Source organism: Etheostoma cragini, chromosome 9 (genome assembly GCF_013103735.1).
Source record: "Etheostoma cragini isolate CJK2018 chromosome 9, CSU_Ecrag_1.0, whole genome shotgun sequence".
In the NCBI taxonomy this organism is placed as follows: Eukaryota; Metazoa; Chordata; class Actinopteri; order Perciformes; family Percidae; genus Etheostoma; species Etheostoma cragini.
In genome coordinates this window covers 27,072,385-27,088,041 of record NC_048415.1, presented here as the reverse complement: position 1 = coordinate 27,088,041, position 15,657 = coordinate 27,072,385, and the positions used below count along the sequence as shown (strand labels likewise).

At 40.3% G+C, this 15,657-nt stretch overlaps 1 protein-coding gene across 29 annotated transcripts in view; it reads right to left on the bottom strand.

Moving 5' to 3' along the window:
• ptprfa (protein tyrosine phosphatase receptor type Fa) overlaps positions 1 to 15,657 on the bottom strand; it is a 362,404-nt gene that overhangs the window by 229,806 nt on the left and 116,941 nt on the right. For all 29 annotated transcript variants that reach the window (XM_034882227.1, XM_034882230.1, XM_034882238.1 and 26 more), the window contains exon 3: positions 5,678 to 5,823. In XM_034882227.1, coding sequence (XP_034738118.1) covers positions 5,678 to 5,823 — 146 coding nt within the window. The remainder of the gene's footprint in view (positions 1 to 5,677; positions 5,824 to 15,657) is intronic.

Below are 15,657 nucleotides of genomic sequence, written 5' to 3'. Positions count from 1 at the left end.
ATATGGGTCAAATACAGCTGCAGCGTTACTTAAACCTAGCAATTTTACTGCGTTTCCAGATCTCATCAATATTGATGAGTACAATGTATAGGAATGATGACCAAAACAAGTTGTAATTAGACAGAATTATTAGAACTTGAGGATATGAGACGGAGAAAACCGATGGATCAAGTTTGCAAAGGGTTTGGTCATGTAGGGTGGAGGGACCGGAGTCCTGCTAAAGGAGGATGTACACAGTCGTGAGCGTGAGTGGATAACAGGTATGTAAGGGGTTTGAGGAATGTTAAGGGGGTCGGGGGGTAAAGAATCAGGGGTTAGGGCACTGGGCCTTACACTTCCACCCCACTGTGGTGTGTGTGTGACCCAAGAAACCAACTGGCAGAAATCACATTCTTGCTGTAATGAAGCAAGGGAAGCCATCAGTCCGAGGAACACTTTTCCCAATGAAGAAACATGACATGAGTCCATTATGTAATACAGCCATCAGGGCTTTATAGTGACAGCCACCAACTCCCCAAATGCTGGTAAAGATTTACTTTTGCAGGTTGAATTGTAAACTTACTAGCTAATTTGGCCGGTGATTAATGAAGCTAAGAACACTGCGCTTGTCAGGCTGCAGAAAATAAATCACCGTTTCCAGATTGGCCTGCTTTCTGCCATGACATGTGGTGTGTGTTTGGCTTGGAAAACGTAATCTTTCGGTAGATGCTAGTATACATTTTCTACCTAAAAATCATTGGCCTTACCTTATTTTCTGTAATAAATATGTATTCCTGACTCAATTCAGAAAATTAATTTGGATATGACCACTTATGTTTTTTCTGTAGTGGATTTTTTTTACATGAATTATAACCATATGTCAAAAAACAAACCCCACTTTGATTTTGAATTGTGTTCTAGTAGAGACTGATTCCGTTCCCTAAACATATATGTTATCTCAATTGTTTGAAATTGAGATAAAGACAATATTCGTTAATCGATTATGAAGTAAAATGTTATGGTTTTTAAAACGACAAATAAGTCACGGGTCAATTTGACCCAAGAAATACAAGAAGGTCCCGTAAGTGAAGACAAAACTAGGGTAAAAAAAAACAACAACAAAAACGAGGAGCTGAAATTAAAGTAAATTTGGCTAGTGGAAAATCTGATTGGCTAGTAACTGTAAAAAATCTACTAACTGTGTTTTCTGGTGGTCAAAAAAGTTCATTTAAATCCCTGGCAGCAATAGTAAAGGAGCTTGGACTTGGAAAAAAGCAATATCATACTAAGAAGGTTTAAACTTCACCATACGCAAATTTGAGTCTGTAAGCCCACTGCAGGAAAGAGGTTTGTGATAAAACCAGGTCCAACTAGTCAAATTCCGACCAAAACAGAGAACAGGGACTGGTTTGGAAAACCCTGATCCATCTCCAACTCTAAGCCACTTAGCTCACTCCTGCAGAGATCATGTGTCTGTTGGAACATCTACAGGGAGTGTCGCAATAACCCATCAATGTAGTAACGGCTGTAAAAAGTGTAAATCCTGCCAATGCAACCGTGCTTTCTACAAATTAGATTCTTATGAAACGCATTGATTATATATTGATAGCACTTCCCAGATGCTAAGTGAGGACATACATAGAAATGCTGAAGGAATTGTCACATTATGGTGGATGGTTGGGTCAATAGTACAATTCTTGGAAGAGACATTTGACATGCATTAAAGATGAAACAAGTTATAAAAGGTGCAAAGAGATATGAAAAGAAATTGAAACAGGAAAACAGGAAAAAGTCAACAAATTAGAATAATGACTCAATGGACGTGGTGCTGAAGATATCAGGTGGATAGTAACCTCTGTTTTGGTGTTTGGATGTAGGGGAGGGATGTCTTTTTTTTTCTTTTCTTTTTTGGAGAGTCCAGGGAAAGGGTTACATTGTAGACTTTTAATTAGGCTGTAAGTGTAAGACCAAATCTTACCCTATTATTAACATTAGGTCTAGAAAAGGATGCAAATGTATGGACATCAGATTAAAATTAGAATGCTAATGAACCCATGTTCTAGTGACAACTGATGAGTGCAAACCAACATGTGTGGATGAGCTTGCACTAATGCTACCAAGCAATTTTCTTCCAGTCTTCATATAGTCATCTGATCCCAAAATGATGATAATGACGCCTATGTTATACCAGGCCTATGTCATTATCCAGATCGCATTGATTTTTTCAAAAGTGCCTTGACGGCAGCGGTCTCCCCTGGAAGCAAAGTCTTTGATAGTAAACACTTTATTGTGTGTAGGTGGTTTTTTGATGACTCGTGGTCCTTAATTGCTTCTGATTTGAAGTTTTTAGTCTTGATTACAAAAGGATTTGACCTTGCTTTCTCTGAGCTATACTCACGACAGTCACTGCAGTACACTTGTTCTGTATTGCTGTGATAATTCAGCCCCTCACGAACCTTGCCGTTGCCGCCAATTGTCCACTTTGTATTAAAACGTCTTCTTTTGTTTTATTTGTGTTGTTTGTTTGTTTCAGCCGGCCTCTTTACCCCAGTACTGTGCCGCCACATTCTTAGCTAAAATCCACCGAAATGGCAGACATCTTTGATATGTAATAAAACAGTTGCAAAAAAAACCTAACGAATCACTAAATTCTCATTGGTTAGCTGCCAATGTGGCCGGTAGATTGACAGTGTTAACCACCAATTGCTAAATGCACCCACATTAGGCGGATGGTCCGTTGTTAATTTCAGGTCCTGCATATAAGGAACATTGCACTGATGTAACTCAATACATCCAGTAATTGGTAGTGTTAGAAGCAAAACAATTGAATTTGGACAGAAGCAGGAAATATACTGTACCTTTTATTTAAGGATTTAATATTATCTTTCTATTGTATTAATCAATAAGGCCTGGCTTACTGAATAGAGTTGAAAAACAGGGTAGTTAAAAGACAGCTGGGCTGTCTGGACAGTGTGTGGACTGTCTGGACTGTGAGGTGCACGTATCCCTTCCCAATGCAGGGTAGTCATCAGTTTGAGTAATGCTGTGCAGACAGGTGGAAGATAATTCATATTACTCACAAAGACATGAAACAAGTGTCTCCGTCTGGGCAGGACTCATGTTGAGTCCCTTCACTTGAAGCCATTTGGGTTGGCTGGCAGCTAATAAGCGTTTTCCTGCTGCTTTCAGAGTCAGGTAGGAAAGCTCATACAGCATGCAGTTGCTCAGTGTGTTAATGCAGCTGCATGCATAAAACGCCTAGATTCTGGTAGGCCTACCACAGTGCACAACAATTCTGCACATTCAAATATAAAAAAAGACTAGGCAGGAGACTCTAAGAAGGTCAGCACCAACACATATGTTGCACGTAATGCATCACATTAATGATTTAGTTAAGTTATTTGGTTGTCAAGTAAAACAATATTGCACGTGTAACGTATGCGGAGCAAATGTTGCAAATCTACACTTTCACTATAATCAATGAAACTGGCTACAGCACGTTAAGTGGCGTGTATGCGCCGCGGAGATGCGCTATAAAAGCGTAAAAATAAGAGGTGTTTGCAGCCCTTTTACACAGAAATGGATCCTAAAGGGCGGCTGTGGCTCGGGGGTAGAGCGGTCGATCCTTGGACCTGCAGTCCTTGGGTGTAGCCAGTTCAAACATGCGTTCGGTGGCACATCCGCTCCTAAAAAACGGTCCGCATACGTTCCACGGTCAAGGTAGCCAAAGCTTTAGGATTTGATGTTTAAACCATAGAAACCAATGCTTTTCAGGAGCAGACTCCCATCTTGAACGTCAGAGACCAGACCACCAAACTGCCACAGATTTTGAGTTTAGGGGCCGTGTCCATTTCACTGAATTCTGTCAGATCAGGTTGCACTGAGCATGTTTTGGTTTCTCACAGCTACTGTGTGTGTTTTTGATAAATACTTTAAATAAGGATTTTGGTCCTTTAAATTGGAATTGTTGCTAGTTATAAAAATAAATTGTATCCTTTAATTCTTTACTATTTGATGTAGTTCCACTGTATTACTGCACCACAACATGGTGGAACATGTGGATAGCACCTTGGGCCATACAATCATTTATCACTTTTTTCAGATATTAAACAAGCAATCTGTCATTTTCAAAAGTAATTCATTAATCAATAACAGACATCATTGTTATTTGCAGTCCTTTTCTGTTTTCTTTACACAACACACAGCACCTTGAAAGTACTGGTGTTATTCTGTGTGTCTGTGTGTGTGTGTGTGTTTTACAGTGGTTTATCACAGTTCTGCTCTTTACCCTTTCAGCTTACGACATGTACTCAATTTGATGCGGAGCCTCAGGTATTCTAAGTAGAATATTGCAAATGACTTGATTTCATTCAGTGGTCTTTAAACAGGCACTAAGACATTAACATTGCTGGGTTTTCTTTTTTTAAGCAGAGTTTTGAGCCAAAAGCGATCTCTGTGCACAAAACTGTTTTTATCTCCAGTAGAAGAACTAAGCTCCGTTTAAAACAACATGCCCAAACCTCATATCTCATCAACATTCTGGTATTCTGGGTAAAAACACGGGGCAGGGTATTGCTCGGCCCACTGCTACCATGGTAGTTACCATGGTAACATTAGTAGCTCAGTCTCAGGGAACGAGACGTCCTGACTGATAGGACCAAATCAGGTGGAGAAATGTTGGCGTTGGTAATGCCGAAGGTCTCCATTTGCGGCCGTTGAGAGTGCAACACGACCCCGCAGATTCCAAAACGGGTCAGATGTTTTTCAAATATCTCCGGTTTAGGGGCTCGGCAACGCCAGAGCGGTGGAATGAGACGGAGAAACGTAGCGAAAGATATTCCTTTTAAAACCAAAAATAGTGGGTCCAAATCTGAGCAATGTACATGTAGCCTAAATGCAGTGAAAGCTTCTCTATATTCTAAAAATAACCAAATACAGCTCAAGCCAAAAGCTCAGCTTTAATAATAATAATAATAATACATTTTATTTGTAATGCACTTTACGTTTAAGACAAACCCCAAGTGCTACAGGTAAGATCATAAAAGCAAGGTAAAAACATCAGTTTAAAATACACTACCGGTCAAAAGTTTGGGGTCACTCACAAATTTCCATTGGACTCCATTATAGACAGGATACCAGCTGAGATCAGTTGCCTTGTTTTTTTTAACCAGTCCAGCAGTGTCCAGATTACATTATGTGCTTACATAATTGCAAAAGGGTTGTTTAATGTTTTCTTAGTTAGTTTTTTAAAATAATATCAGATTAGGAAACAAAATGAGCATTTGGAACATTGGATGAATGGTTGCTGATAATTGGAAATGTAGATATTGCATTAAAGATCAGCCACCCACTCAGATCAGCTGGTATCCTGTCTATAATGGAGTGGAATTGAAATTTGTAAGTGACCCCAAACTTTTGACCAGTAGTGTATATATAAAAAGTGCAACAACATTTTTGTGCAAGGTTAAAAGTCAAAAGTTCTGCTAAAAAGAAAAGTTTTTAGCTTTCCTACTGCTAAACAGGTGTGAAGGTATGTTGACACACTGCAACTGTGAGTACAACATGAAGAAAAAAAAACCTACCCTGCTCTGTCTTTTTTTTTTTTTGTCTTAGGCACACATAAATGTAGAAAGCTAATGAGCATTGAGGGTGTGAGCCATTCAGGCAGGGAGCTTTGAGGCCCGCTGCCGAGTCATACCTCAAAGCGCTGGGAGCTGACTTTCTTCCCCTTCTTCATCCAGGTGATGCGAGGTTTGGGCTCACCCACTGCCTGGCATACAAACGATGCCACTCCTCCCGAAATCCCTGTCTGATCGTCGGGGGACTTGATGAAACTGGGCATGCCTGGGGGAGAGAGACAGTGAGAAGAGAGGATAACCAGCATCAGATGAAGAGGCCTGACAGAGAAACAGCTCCAGGCAGGTCAATTTTTTTTTTTACATCTTTACATCCACTGTAAGTCTTGCAATAACAATGAGCTCTTTCAAAAGCTGTCTCATGCCCGCAGCCACAACTATTCAGACATAAATCCAATAAAAACAGCCAAGCTCCATCCTGATTATAAGCAGCACGTAAGTCTGAAGGTGTCAGCTACAACAATAATACTGTACATCACTGAGATTAAAGGCGGAAATAAGTGTTGTGTGTGAATGATGAATGGTATTTACATGTCATGTCATGGTCATCTATGTATAAAAAGCTGCTATTGTTTGATGAGAAGCTCTGTATCAACCGCACAAGCTCACGACTATACATGTGACGCAGTACACACTCAAGCCGAATACCGAGGGTGCTAATACAAATGTCTAGAGAGTTTAGAAACGCCCCTCAATGTCACATTTCACTGATCATCAGTTGGTGCGGGTACAACGTCAACAGCAACATGTAGCTACATGCTAACATAAGGGAAACCCGTAATCTTGGCTACTGATGTCGTTAATGGCTACTGATGTTGCTGGAACATGTCCGGATGTGTAGTTTTGGTTGAAGAGCACTTATTGGTGGTTGTACACGAAATGAGCTCTATACTCTGTTGCAGTCAGTATCCACGGACTGTACAGAGACAGCGACAGCAGAGCACAGATGAGGAGACTCCAGAAATCGTTAACCAATCAGAGCAGACTGGACATTTTAAAGCAACAGACGCTCCAGACAGAGAGCGTCACAGACAGAGGGGGAACACGGGTGCAGCAGCCATAGACAGTATTTTTGGGGGGATGTTAAAGCATGAGCACTTTCAAGTAGAAACATATAAAAGTGTAACCCTGTATTGCATTGCATGCAAAACCTTATCTGTGTTCTTCATATTTAGAATTATAGTTTGCTGTTCTTATGTAAAATATGTCGCTCTGGTAGATGGACATCTAGATGTTTGCGCTTGGTTGTGCTGCGCAAACACCACCTTTTTATGTGAACGTGCCCCGCTGGATTGTGAAACCCCGGGTTGATTGAACTAGTTGTTAACCACGGTCGTGACACAGCTTATGCGGGACGGCGGTTGTTAGGATTAGTTAAGCCAGGTAACCTAAAGAAATCCTGGGCATGTTGATCTTGATTCGCAGTACAGGCCTTCAGTCGTTGATTGCATTACATGTGTGTTTCTGCGTTTGCCTTTGTGTGTGTCCTCTTATGAAACAGTCGGCAATATCGATCAGTAATCCACATTTACAGCACCGTGACCGCAACATTTTCCATAATGTCGGGCTACAAAGGCAAATGGTTCCCAACAGGGAGCCGTAAAGAGCATTTTGAAGGCAAGGCAGGACATTTTCACAGTTACTTTTGGCAATTGATAAGCATGCTCTTCAAAGTTCCATGTGATTCAAAACACATCTGTGCAGTCATAGCCACAACCTATGGCCAATGTACAGCAGGGAAATACTGCCTTTATATACTGGCGCGATGCAAAGGTAAGTAGAGAGAGTTTTATCAGAGGTTCCAAGGAGGCCAAGGTGATGGGGCGGAGAGGAAGGGAGTGGATCGTACCATTTCTAAACTATTTATTTCCCCTGGCAGCTGTTGTTTGACCCTGACGCTTGACACTCTAAATGTAAAACATGCTGAGTGCTTCGCCTAGCATCACTGGCAGCTGTGAGTTGTCTCTACCTTCCATTCTTCTCTGACCCTGTGCTTGCTGTTTCTCTCAGTGTGAGGTTTTCTTTAGAATATGTCCATTGAACTTCCTACATATAATCCACAAGGATAGACACTATGTGATGAGAATAAAATGTGAAAAAGTAGGACTTAAAGAATATTTCAACCCAGTGTGGAGAAACATATCATATCATGAAATCAATTTATCTTAAACTTATGTAGCATACACATTGTGGCATTTTTGACTACAACTGTATGGAATTAAAAGTAAGTAAAACATTATCTCCATTGGAAAAGCTCAGGTCAGGGAAGTTTGTGCTTATAGATACAATTCTTGTATTGTAATTGTATCTTTTCCATCTTTGCTGCAAAGTTTCTTCGCAAAATCTATTGGATGGGTTGCTGTCAACAAAAAATCAGTTCAATGTCAGTTCTGACTCAAAACACAGTCTCCAGCCTGTCTACCCTAACAGCCTAGAAACAGGGCTGCCACCTCTTACGCGTTGACCATGAGCCTGACGCAACTGACCCTTTCCATGCCGTCTCTCACTACCCGTCATAAAGCACTGACAGTTTGGGAATCCTGTAGACCGTTTTTCTTCAGATAAAACACTTTTTTTCAGGGACAGAAGTCATTTTTAAATTTCAGATTTGAATCTGAACGATATCTATCACATCACATTGCGTCGTTAAATCTGCCTGTATTATTTAAAACTATGTTATTTGAAAAGGTATTGATATAATTATATAATTGCTATCTTTTAATGTATGTTAAGTAGATATAGTGCCGGGAACTTGGCTGCTGGAGATCAAAATGGTAGGATGCAAAGGTACAGTATCTTCTGAAAATCTCATACATTGTGTAAATTGTGATGCAGCCGGTATGCCCTGCCATCTGGAGGAGGTGAGGGATTGAAGATTGACTGACAAACAAACCAAATTACCCAGCACCAAGGCAGTTAGAAGAGTGTCCTAAAACTGCAACAGATACAGTATGACTATAATAGGCTTAGTGTGTACTAAATGCCAACCAATGCTCTCTGCACATTTAGCAGCCGATTTTTCCATTAAGCCAATCTCACAGTGGACACGCATGGCTGGATCCACAGACAGAGGTAGTTTCATCACGAGGTGGAAGGGTTTCTTTTCATATAAACGGGAAATGCCTTTGGTGGTGAATGACAGGGTTAAATTAAAAGCCCAAATGTGAGATGCTAATATATAGAATTGTATGCTTGCTATATATTAGTGCATTACACTGCCAAATGATAGCTCCTAAACCTAATAGGGTTTAACTCACAGAAACCATGCACACCTTCTATCCCAACACTGATCATCTTGTTCCAGGATTAAGGGCTTTGGATTAAGTCCAAGTCAATTGAAACAAGTTTAAGTCATGTGTTATGACAATTGAATAAAATGTCCAAATCATGTCTAAACTCAATGGAGACAAGTCCAAGCCAAGTCTCATGTTAAAGGAGACAACTTCACGTCAAGTCTCAATTAAAGCCTGAAGGCCATGAGTGTGAATTGTGATCATTTGAATGACATGGCATTTGTATCCCATCTTTTCCCATTAGTGTTTATACATTGTTCCCATTGTTCAACAGTGATCCACCATGCCAGTAGTGTTAATCAGCACCAACACACTGGGGTTACCTTATGTCAGTGTCATTGTGGGAGACATTGTATGGTCCACAGTAGATTAGGGAAGAGAATTGGAGGCTGAGATGGATTTCTTTAAAGGTCCAATGACATGGTGCTCTTTGGATGCTTTTATATATACCTTAGTGGTCCCCTAATACTGTATCTAATCTCTCTTTTAAATAGACTTTAGTGGTCCCCTAATACTGTATCCGAAGTCTCTTTTATATAGACCTTAGTGGGCCCAAAATTCCATATCTGAAGTCCTACAATGAGGTTTCCTTAGTGTGTGCCATTTCTGAGTCTGTAGCTATTGAGGACGAGAGAGGGGGGAGCAAGGTGGAGGCTGGGTGTGTGGCCTTGACCAACTGCCACTTTACTCGTTTGAAAGCCATGATGTCTCTCTCTCCTGGGTGGGCCAAATTATCTGGGCAAGCAAAGCAGAGAAAGGGCCCTTATGACCTCATAAGGGGCAAGATGCCAACTCGGCCCATCTGACCTTTCATTTCCAGAGCAGGATAGCCAGGGCTTGGTTTGCACCATTTCTAGCCACTGGCCAAAATATAACTTAGCATGCTCTGACAGCTACATTGCATGCCATGGTTTGGGTGTTTTGTTGTGGTAGCATGTTTTCCTGGCTTAACTTCTTAGCCTGGTTTTCTGTCATGTCTTGTGACTATGGAATGGTGTTATGTTTGGTCTTGTCTTGTAACTGTTCTATTTCCTGTTTTATTTTGAAGTCTATGTCTCTGTCTCGTCTTGTCTTTAGTTTTACTTCCTGTGTTTTCCCAATCCCGCGACTACCTGATGTCTTCCACCTGTTTCCCAGCCCTCTTGTCACCTGCCTCTTGTTACCTCGTTACCCTCTGTATTTAGTCTTTGTGCTTCCCTTGTCTTTTGTCAAATCATTGTAGTTTTCTGTTGTAGCGTCATGGCTTCCTGTGGCGGTTTGTTGCAGGTTCCTTGCTACCAGGATTTTTTTCACCCTGGATTTAGTTTTTCCCTGCCCTTTTCAGGACTTCCTTTGTTTGTACTTTGCATTTTATTTTAATAAACCTTTTAGCTCAACTTTTGCCTCCTCCTCTCTGCACTTGGGTCCACCATTCTATCCATTCTTGACATTGCAGGCTACTTATTTCAGCGGCAGATTGGTACCAAGGAAGAAATACTGTGGTAACATTAGTATCTCTTCTGTATCAGGCTATAATGGGCCTGGCTCATTTTGCTTGAAGGGATAAAGGTCACATGTTTCCCCCTGCTAGCTCTAACACCACCAACTGATGTCACTGAACGTATTCTGCATTCAGAAAAATTATTAGAAGGCACTATGGAGCAGGAAATCAATGCATTGATTTGACTCTGGCCTTCCCATTAGTATTGAGGATAAACATGAATTCCTTTAAACTAATTCAACATGTATTTATTGAGGATGATGATGAATGATACTGTAGCTAAAACAAACCAATAAAAGTGGTTGAAAGTACAGAAATGCAGCAGGGACTTTCAGGACTTTATTTATTCAGTGATTCTCTTCTGCAAATCCTTTGCTGACTTTTATGCTTCATCTACCTTTTTCATGATAACAAATTAAGAACTACATTGAAATATTTCAACCAAATCATGTGGCTCAGTGTTATCCATTACTGAAAAATACAATGATTTCTGCCGGGGAAATTGCTTGCATGAAAATACATTTTAAAGTGAATAGATGAATACAGTGGGGCTTGAAAGTTTGGTCACCCCAGGAAAAGATTTGTATTAATGTGCATGAAGAAGCCTCCAAAAAATCTCCAAAAGGCATCAAATGACAGATTAGACAGTCGTATAACATGTCACAAAAAGTTAGATTTCATTTCCTTCATTTACACTTTCAAAATTACAGAAAACGAAAAAATTGCGTCTGCAAACGTTTGGGCACCCCGCAGAGTTTAGAGCACCTAGAAACAGTTTGAAATGCAAAGTTTTAAGTCTGACTTTTCTCACAGGGAGTCCCAGTAGCAGGCATGCTCAAACTTGCTAACAGCATCTCTTCTTTCTCCAATGCGTGTTTTAAATTATGAATACCAACTTTTGCCTTCTAACAGGCGATTTAGGGTCCCTTTGTTCAGATACGACAGGCTGAAGAACTATTTTATACATCAGTCCATCCTCTTGCTAAACCAAAACAGAAGATAAAATGTAAGTCATAATACAACCGAGGTTAAAACCAATGTAAAGAATGACATGCCGAACACCTATTCAGTTGCAAATTCACAGTTTGGAATTTACTCTATCTTTCTTGAAAAAAATCACACATCACAACAGTACATCCTGTCCTCTGCACATTGCATATATCCTGAACTTTTGCCCAGTCCTCTACATTTGTTGTACATCCTGCACTAGTTACATGTATGTATGTATTATTTGTTTCTGAATTTATTGTTTTTTTCATATTACTGTTTGTATGTATTCACCATGAACCGAGGCAAATTCCTTGAACGTGCTTCGTACCTGGCAATCAATCTCTCTCTGATTCTGAAATTCTATTTCTGATTCTGATTAATCTACTGTTCGTATGGAACAAACAGTATGGTAACCAGGTGACAGCTCACACAACACATTCTCACTCCCATAGCGTCAAAAAGCGACGCTTGGTCAGGTGTCTTTGCAATTACTTACCACAGCACTTTAATTCCGATAGCTTCTGACCAAAACTTTATTTATAGCCGCCTGTATATATATTCATAGTACATATTCACCTGTAAACTCTGTAAAGCATTATGTTCATTGTACATATCTGTAAAATTTCTATGTATAGTAATATCCACCTGTATATTATATTCAGTACATATCCAGCTGTAAATCTTGCTCAAAATACTTATCTATATTTTATAATCATAGGACAAACCCATCTGTAAAATGCTGTTTATAATAGTATTCATTTCTATATTTAGTCAGTACATATCCATGTCCTGCACTTATGAAACCATTGTATATCCTGCACTTACTGCTATTGCACTTCTGGTTAGACCCAAACTGCATTTTGTTGCCTTGTACATGTATAATGACAATAAAGTTGAATCTAATCTAATCTAATCTTTGACTTTTGTTGTTGACGCAAATATTCTCCATAAGCGTCACATTTTGACGCTCTGGGTTGGGGAACTTGGGCATCCTTATTTGGTGCTCTCTGGACATGTGCCTAGCCCTTTGGGGTCATATTTAGACACGCTTGGTCCAGACTCTTGGCGTCACTTTTTGACACTATGGGTAGGGACCTACTGACATGCGGCACAAGAAAGGGACGATTAGGTTTAACAACAGATTACAAAATTTACGTTCCAGTGACATGCGGGACAAGAACGGAACAAAAACCCTGGTCTCCTGGGTCATTTTGGATCTTCCTCACCAATCACTACCATTGTCTCTCCTAACACTACGTCATCTTACAGGAACGCAGTCAAGCTGCTGCTCTGCCCGGTGTGTTACATACAGACGCTAAAGGCTGATTTTTTTCATCAGTATCCGACGCTTAGAGCCACAGACCAAGTGTTAGTATTTTATGAGTTGGGAGTGAGAATGGCTTGGCTCAGTCTTGAATATCCAACCTCCTCCGGGCTACTGAATAAATGGTGGAATGAAGTGTATTGGTTATGAGCTCATCCCTTCATGGATGGTTTAGCAGAGTGAATTCTTCATTCAATTACTCCAGTAAATGATGCCACAGTAAACAGGAGACACGGCTTTTCAATCAGTGCTACAGAGGCCGGTGGCAGGAGAGCCCTCCTCCACCCTGATGGTTCTCTAAAAACCAGCCAGTGAATCCATCCGCGCAGAAATCTATGCTGCTTACATGCTACACTGACTGGCTCTTACTGGTGCTTGTCATTCTCTGTGCCAGTCGCAGTGAAAACCTTGTCACTTCCTACTGGCTTTCTCACATCCCATGCTCATGGAGTTCATCTGCTGAAAGACAAAGGCTACATTTCCATTGCTACGTTTTGGTTTTTTTAAGTGGATATTTGAGCCAAAAGCCATGTCTGTTAGCTACAGTCAAAGAACTCATTTCCAATTAACCCTTGTGTTGTCCTCCCGGGTCAAAAACAGACAAAAATTCGAGATTTTCATACCTTTGTAAGACTTTTATATTAGTTAATACCACTAGTTTTGCAGGACTTTTTGGAATTCCATTTGGCAATAACCCTCATTTATATAGATTTATTCCTAATATTTGAGTTCTGAAAGCAGAAATTATGAATTATTTTGACTAATAGTGATCAATTGTATTTCCAAAGAGCGCTGAATGGAATCCAATCCATTTTTTGTGGTAATTAAGTTAAAAAGAGACCCATATCGCAGATAAAGACATTTTTTTAAAGGGGTGAAATTTGACCCGAGGACAACAGGAGAGTTAAACTAAAACGCGTAGACCGCACATCTCATCAACATTATTGTATACTTGGCCTAAAGAGGGGGCAGCATGTATATTCCGCCTGTTGCTGGTAGTTGCCATGGTAATGTTAGTAGCATAGTCTTAGAGAACAAGAAGTCATGACTGATAAGACCCAATCAGGTGGAGAAACATCTGAGTCGGTGTTGGTGTTACCAAAGGTCTCCGTTTGTGGCCTTTGAGACTGAATCACAACCTCGCAGATTCTGAAACAAAACGGATCAGAAGTGATTTCGAATGTCTCCGGTTTAGGGGCTCGGAAACGCCAGAGCTGGGGGAATGAGAGGGGGAAGCATTGCAGAAGATATTCCTTTTCAAACCAAAACACAGCAGTGTAGCCAAAATCGGGTGCCATGCTCTGAAAACATTCATACATTATCAACTTTATTGTGAGAGTATCATGAAACAGCAATGTCACTCTCTGACCAATAGTAATTCATTTCTGCTTGAGAGTAAGTGTTTAAAGCTTTAAAAATAACTAAAGTCCCACTCTCAGTTCTACTTCTTCATGATTCCTGGGATGGATTCTGAGATACTAAGATACTACACCCAACTTTTCCAAATGAATGATCCTGATCCACGCAGGTCTAGAATTACAAGTAGACTTCCTATGATTTCCCATTTACTTAAATGTGTGCTTTGTGTTGCACAAAGTCTGTCTTTCACATACATTTAGTGAACCAATCCTAAATCCTTGATTCAATTCTTGATAGGCCATTGATTAAAACACAATGGGTCTCCATGCTGAATTGCTAGATGAGCCAATTCAATTTGCACCGACAATGCTATTAAAGCTCTCATCAGTATTTTCCATTGTATCCTCTCCTCCACCAAACAGAGGAAATAAGCTGCTGTCACAAATTACAATAATGGTAGTCTTCCTCTTCCTTTGTGTTGACATTCTAAACTCCGGTGGATTTCTGAGGACTATGGTTAACTGCTCCTCAGATCTCTGCAGGGTAAATCCAGACGGCTAGCTAGACTATCTGTCCAATTTGAGTTTTCTTTTGCACGACTAAAACAACTTTTGAACAAACACGTTCCACCGAAACAAGTTCCTTCACAAGGCTATTTTGCAGAGGCACCGTGGCTCCCCTCGTTGCTTAGCACCGCCCAAGACAATTGTGATTGGTTTGAACAAATGCCAATAAACAAGAGCACGTTTTTTCCCCCATCCAAGAATGCTGTGTGGCACAGACAGACCTTCCTCCACAGCGCTGTGATGGTAAATGGCAATCTACATGAAAATGATATTAGCAAAGGACCTCTGTTTTTTAAGGGTAATTTCTGGTGTTACTTTTGCTTTATAGATTGCAGGCATGGCCCTTTCATAAAGGATTGTAACAGGGATGACCACTAAATATTCTAGGTCACATGAGGTTCATAGGAAATGTTAGTTCTGTGTGAATACAGCTTAAAGCTATTGCTTTGAAATATTAATTTATACCTACATGTGACTCTGCTTACAAGTGAGTTAGCCGGAAGAGAATGGCTGTGCATGACTTAGGCATCAACTAATATTTAATACACAGTGTGTCAAATGAAATGCTCGTCAGTATTGCAGTATATGTATCTTTAAAGGTTAATGTAATAGATGCCATGTGTCAGACCCAAGATGAAAATTATTCTTTAAGCCTTGTGAATTATATTGCACGCGTTCAGGTATGGAGTTAGACATTCTCAACTCGTCAAATAGTGACGCTTGGTCAGGACCCCTTGGCGTCACTTTCTGACGCTCTGGGTCAGGTAATTTTCAACATGCAGAGGAAACCACTTAGTTAAGGTTAGAGAAAGGGTTAAAAAAGTTGTGTTTAACAACTAGACAAGAATGTGACAGGGTTAGGAAAAGATCATGGGTGGTATTAAATTGTGTACTTGTAAGTGACATGAGGTCAAGAATAGGACACAAACCCTGGGTGAAAGTCCTGTGTTGTCTGTAATTCTACTCCCCTGCCTTTGTTGCTCTTCATACTACGTCTTTTAAGAAAGCCATGGGTGCCTTGTGCGTTGGT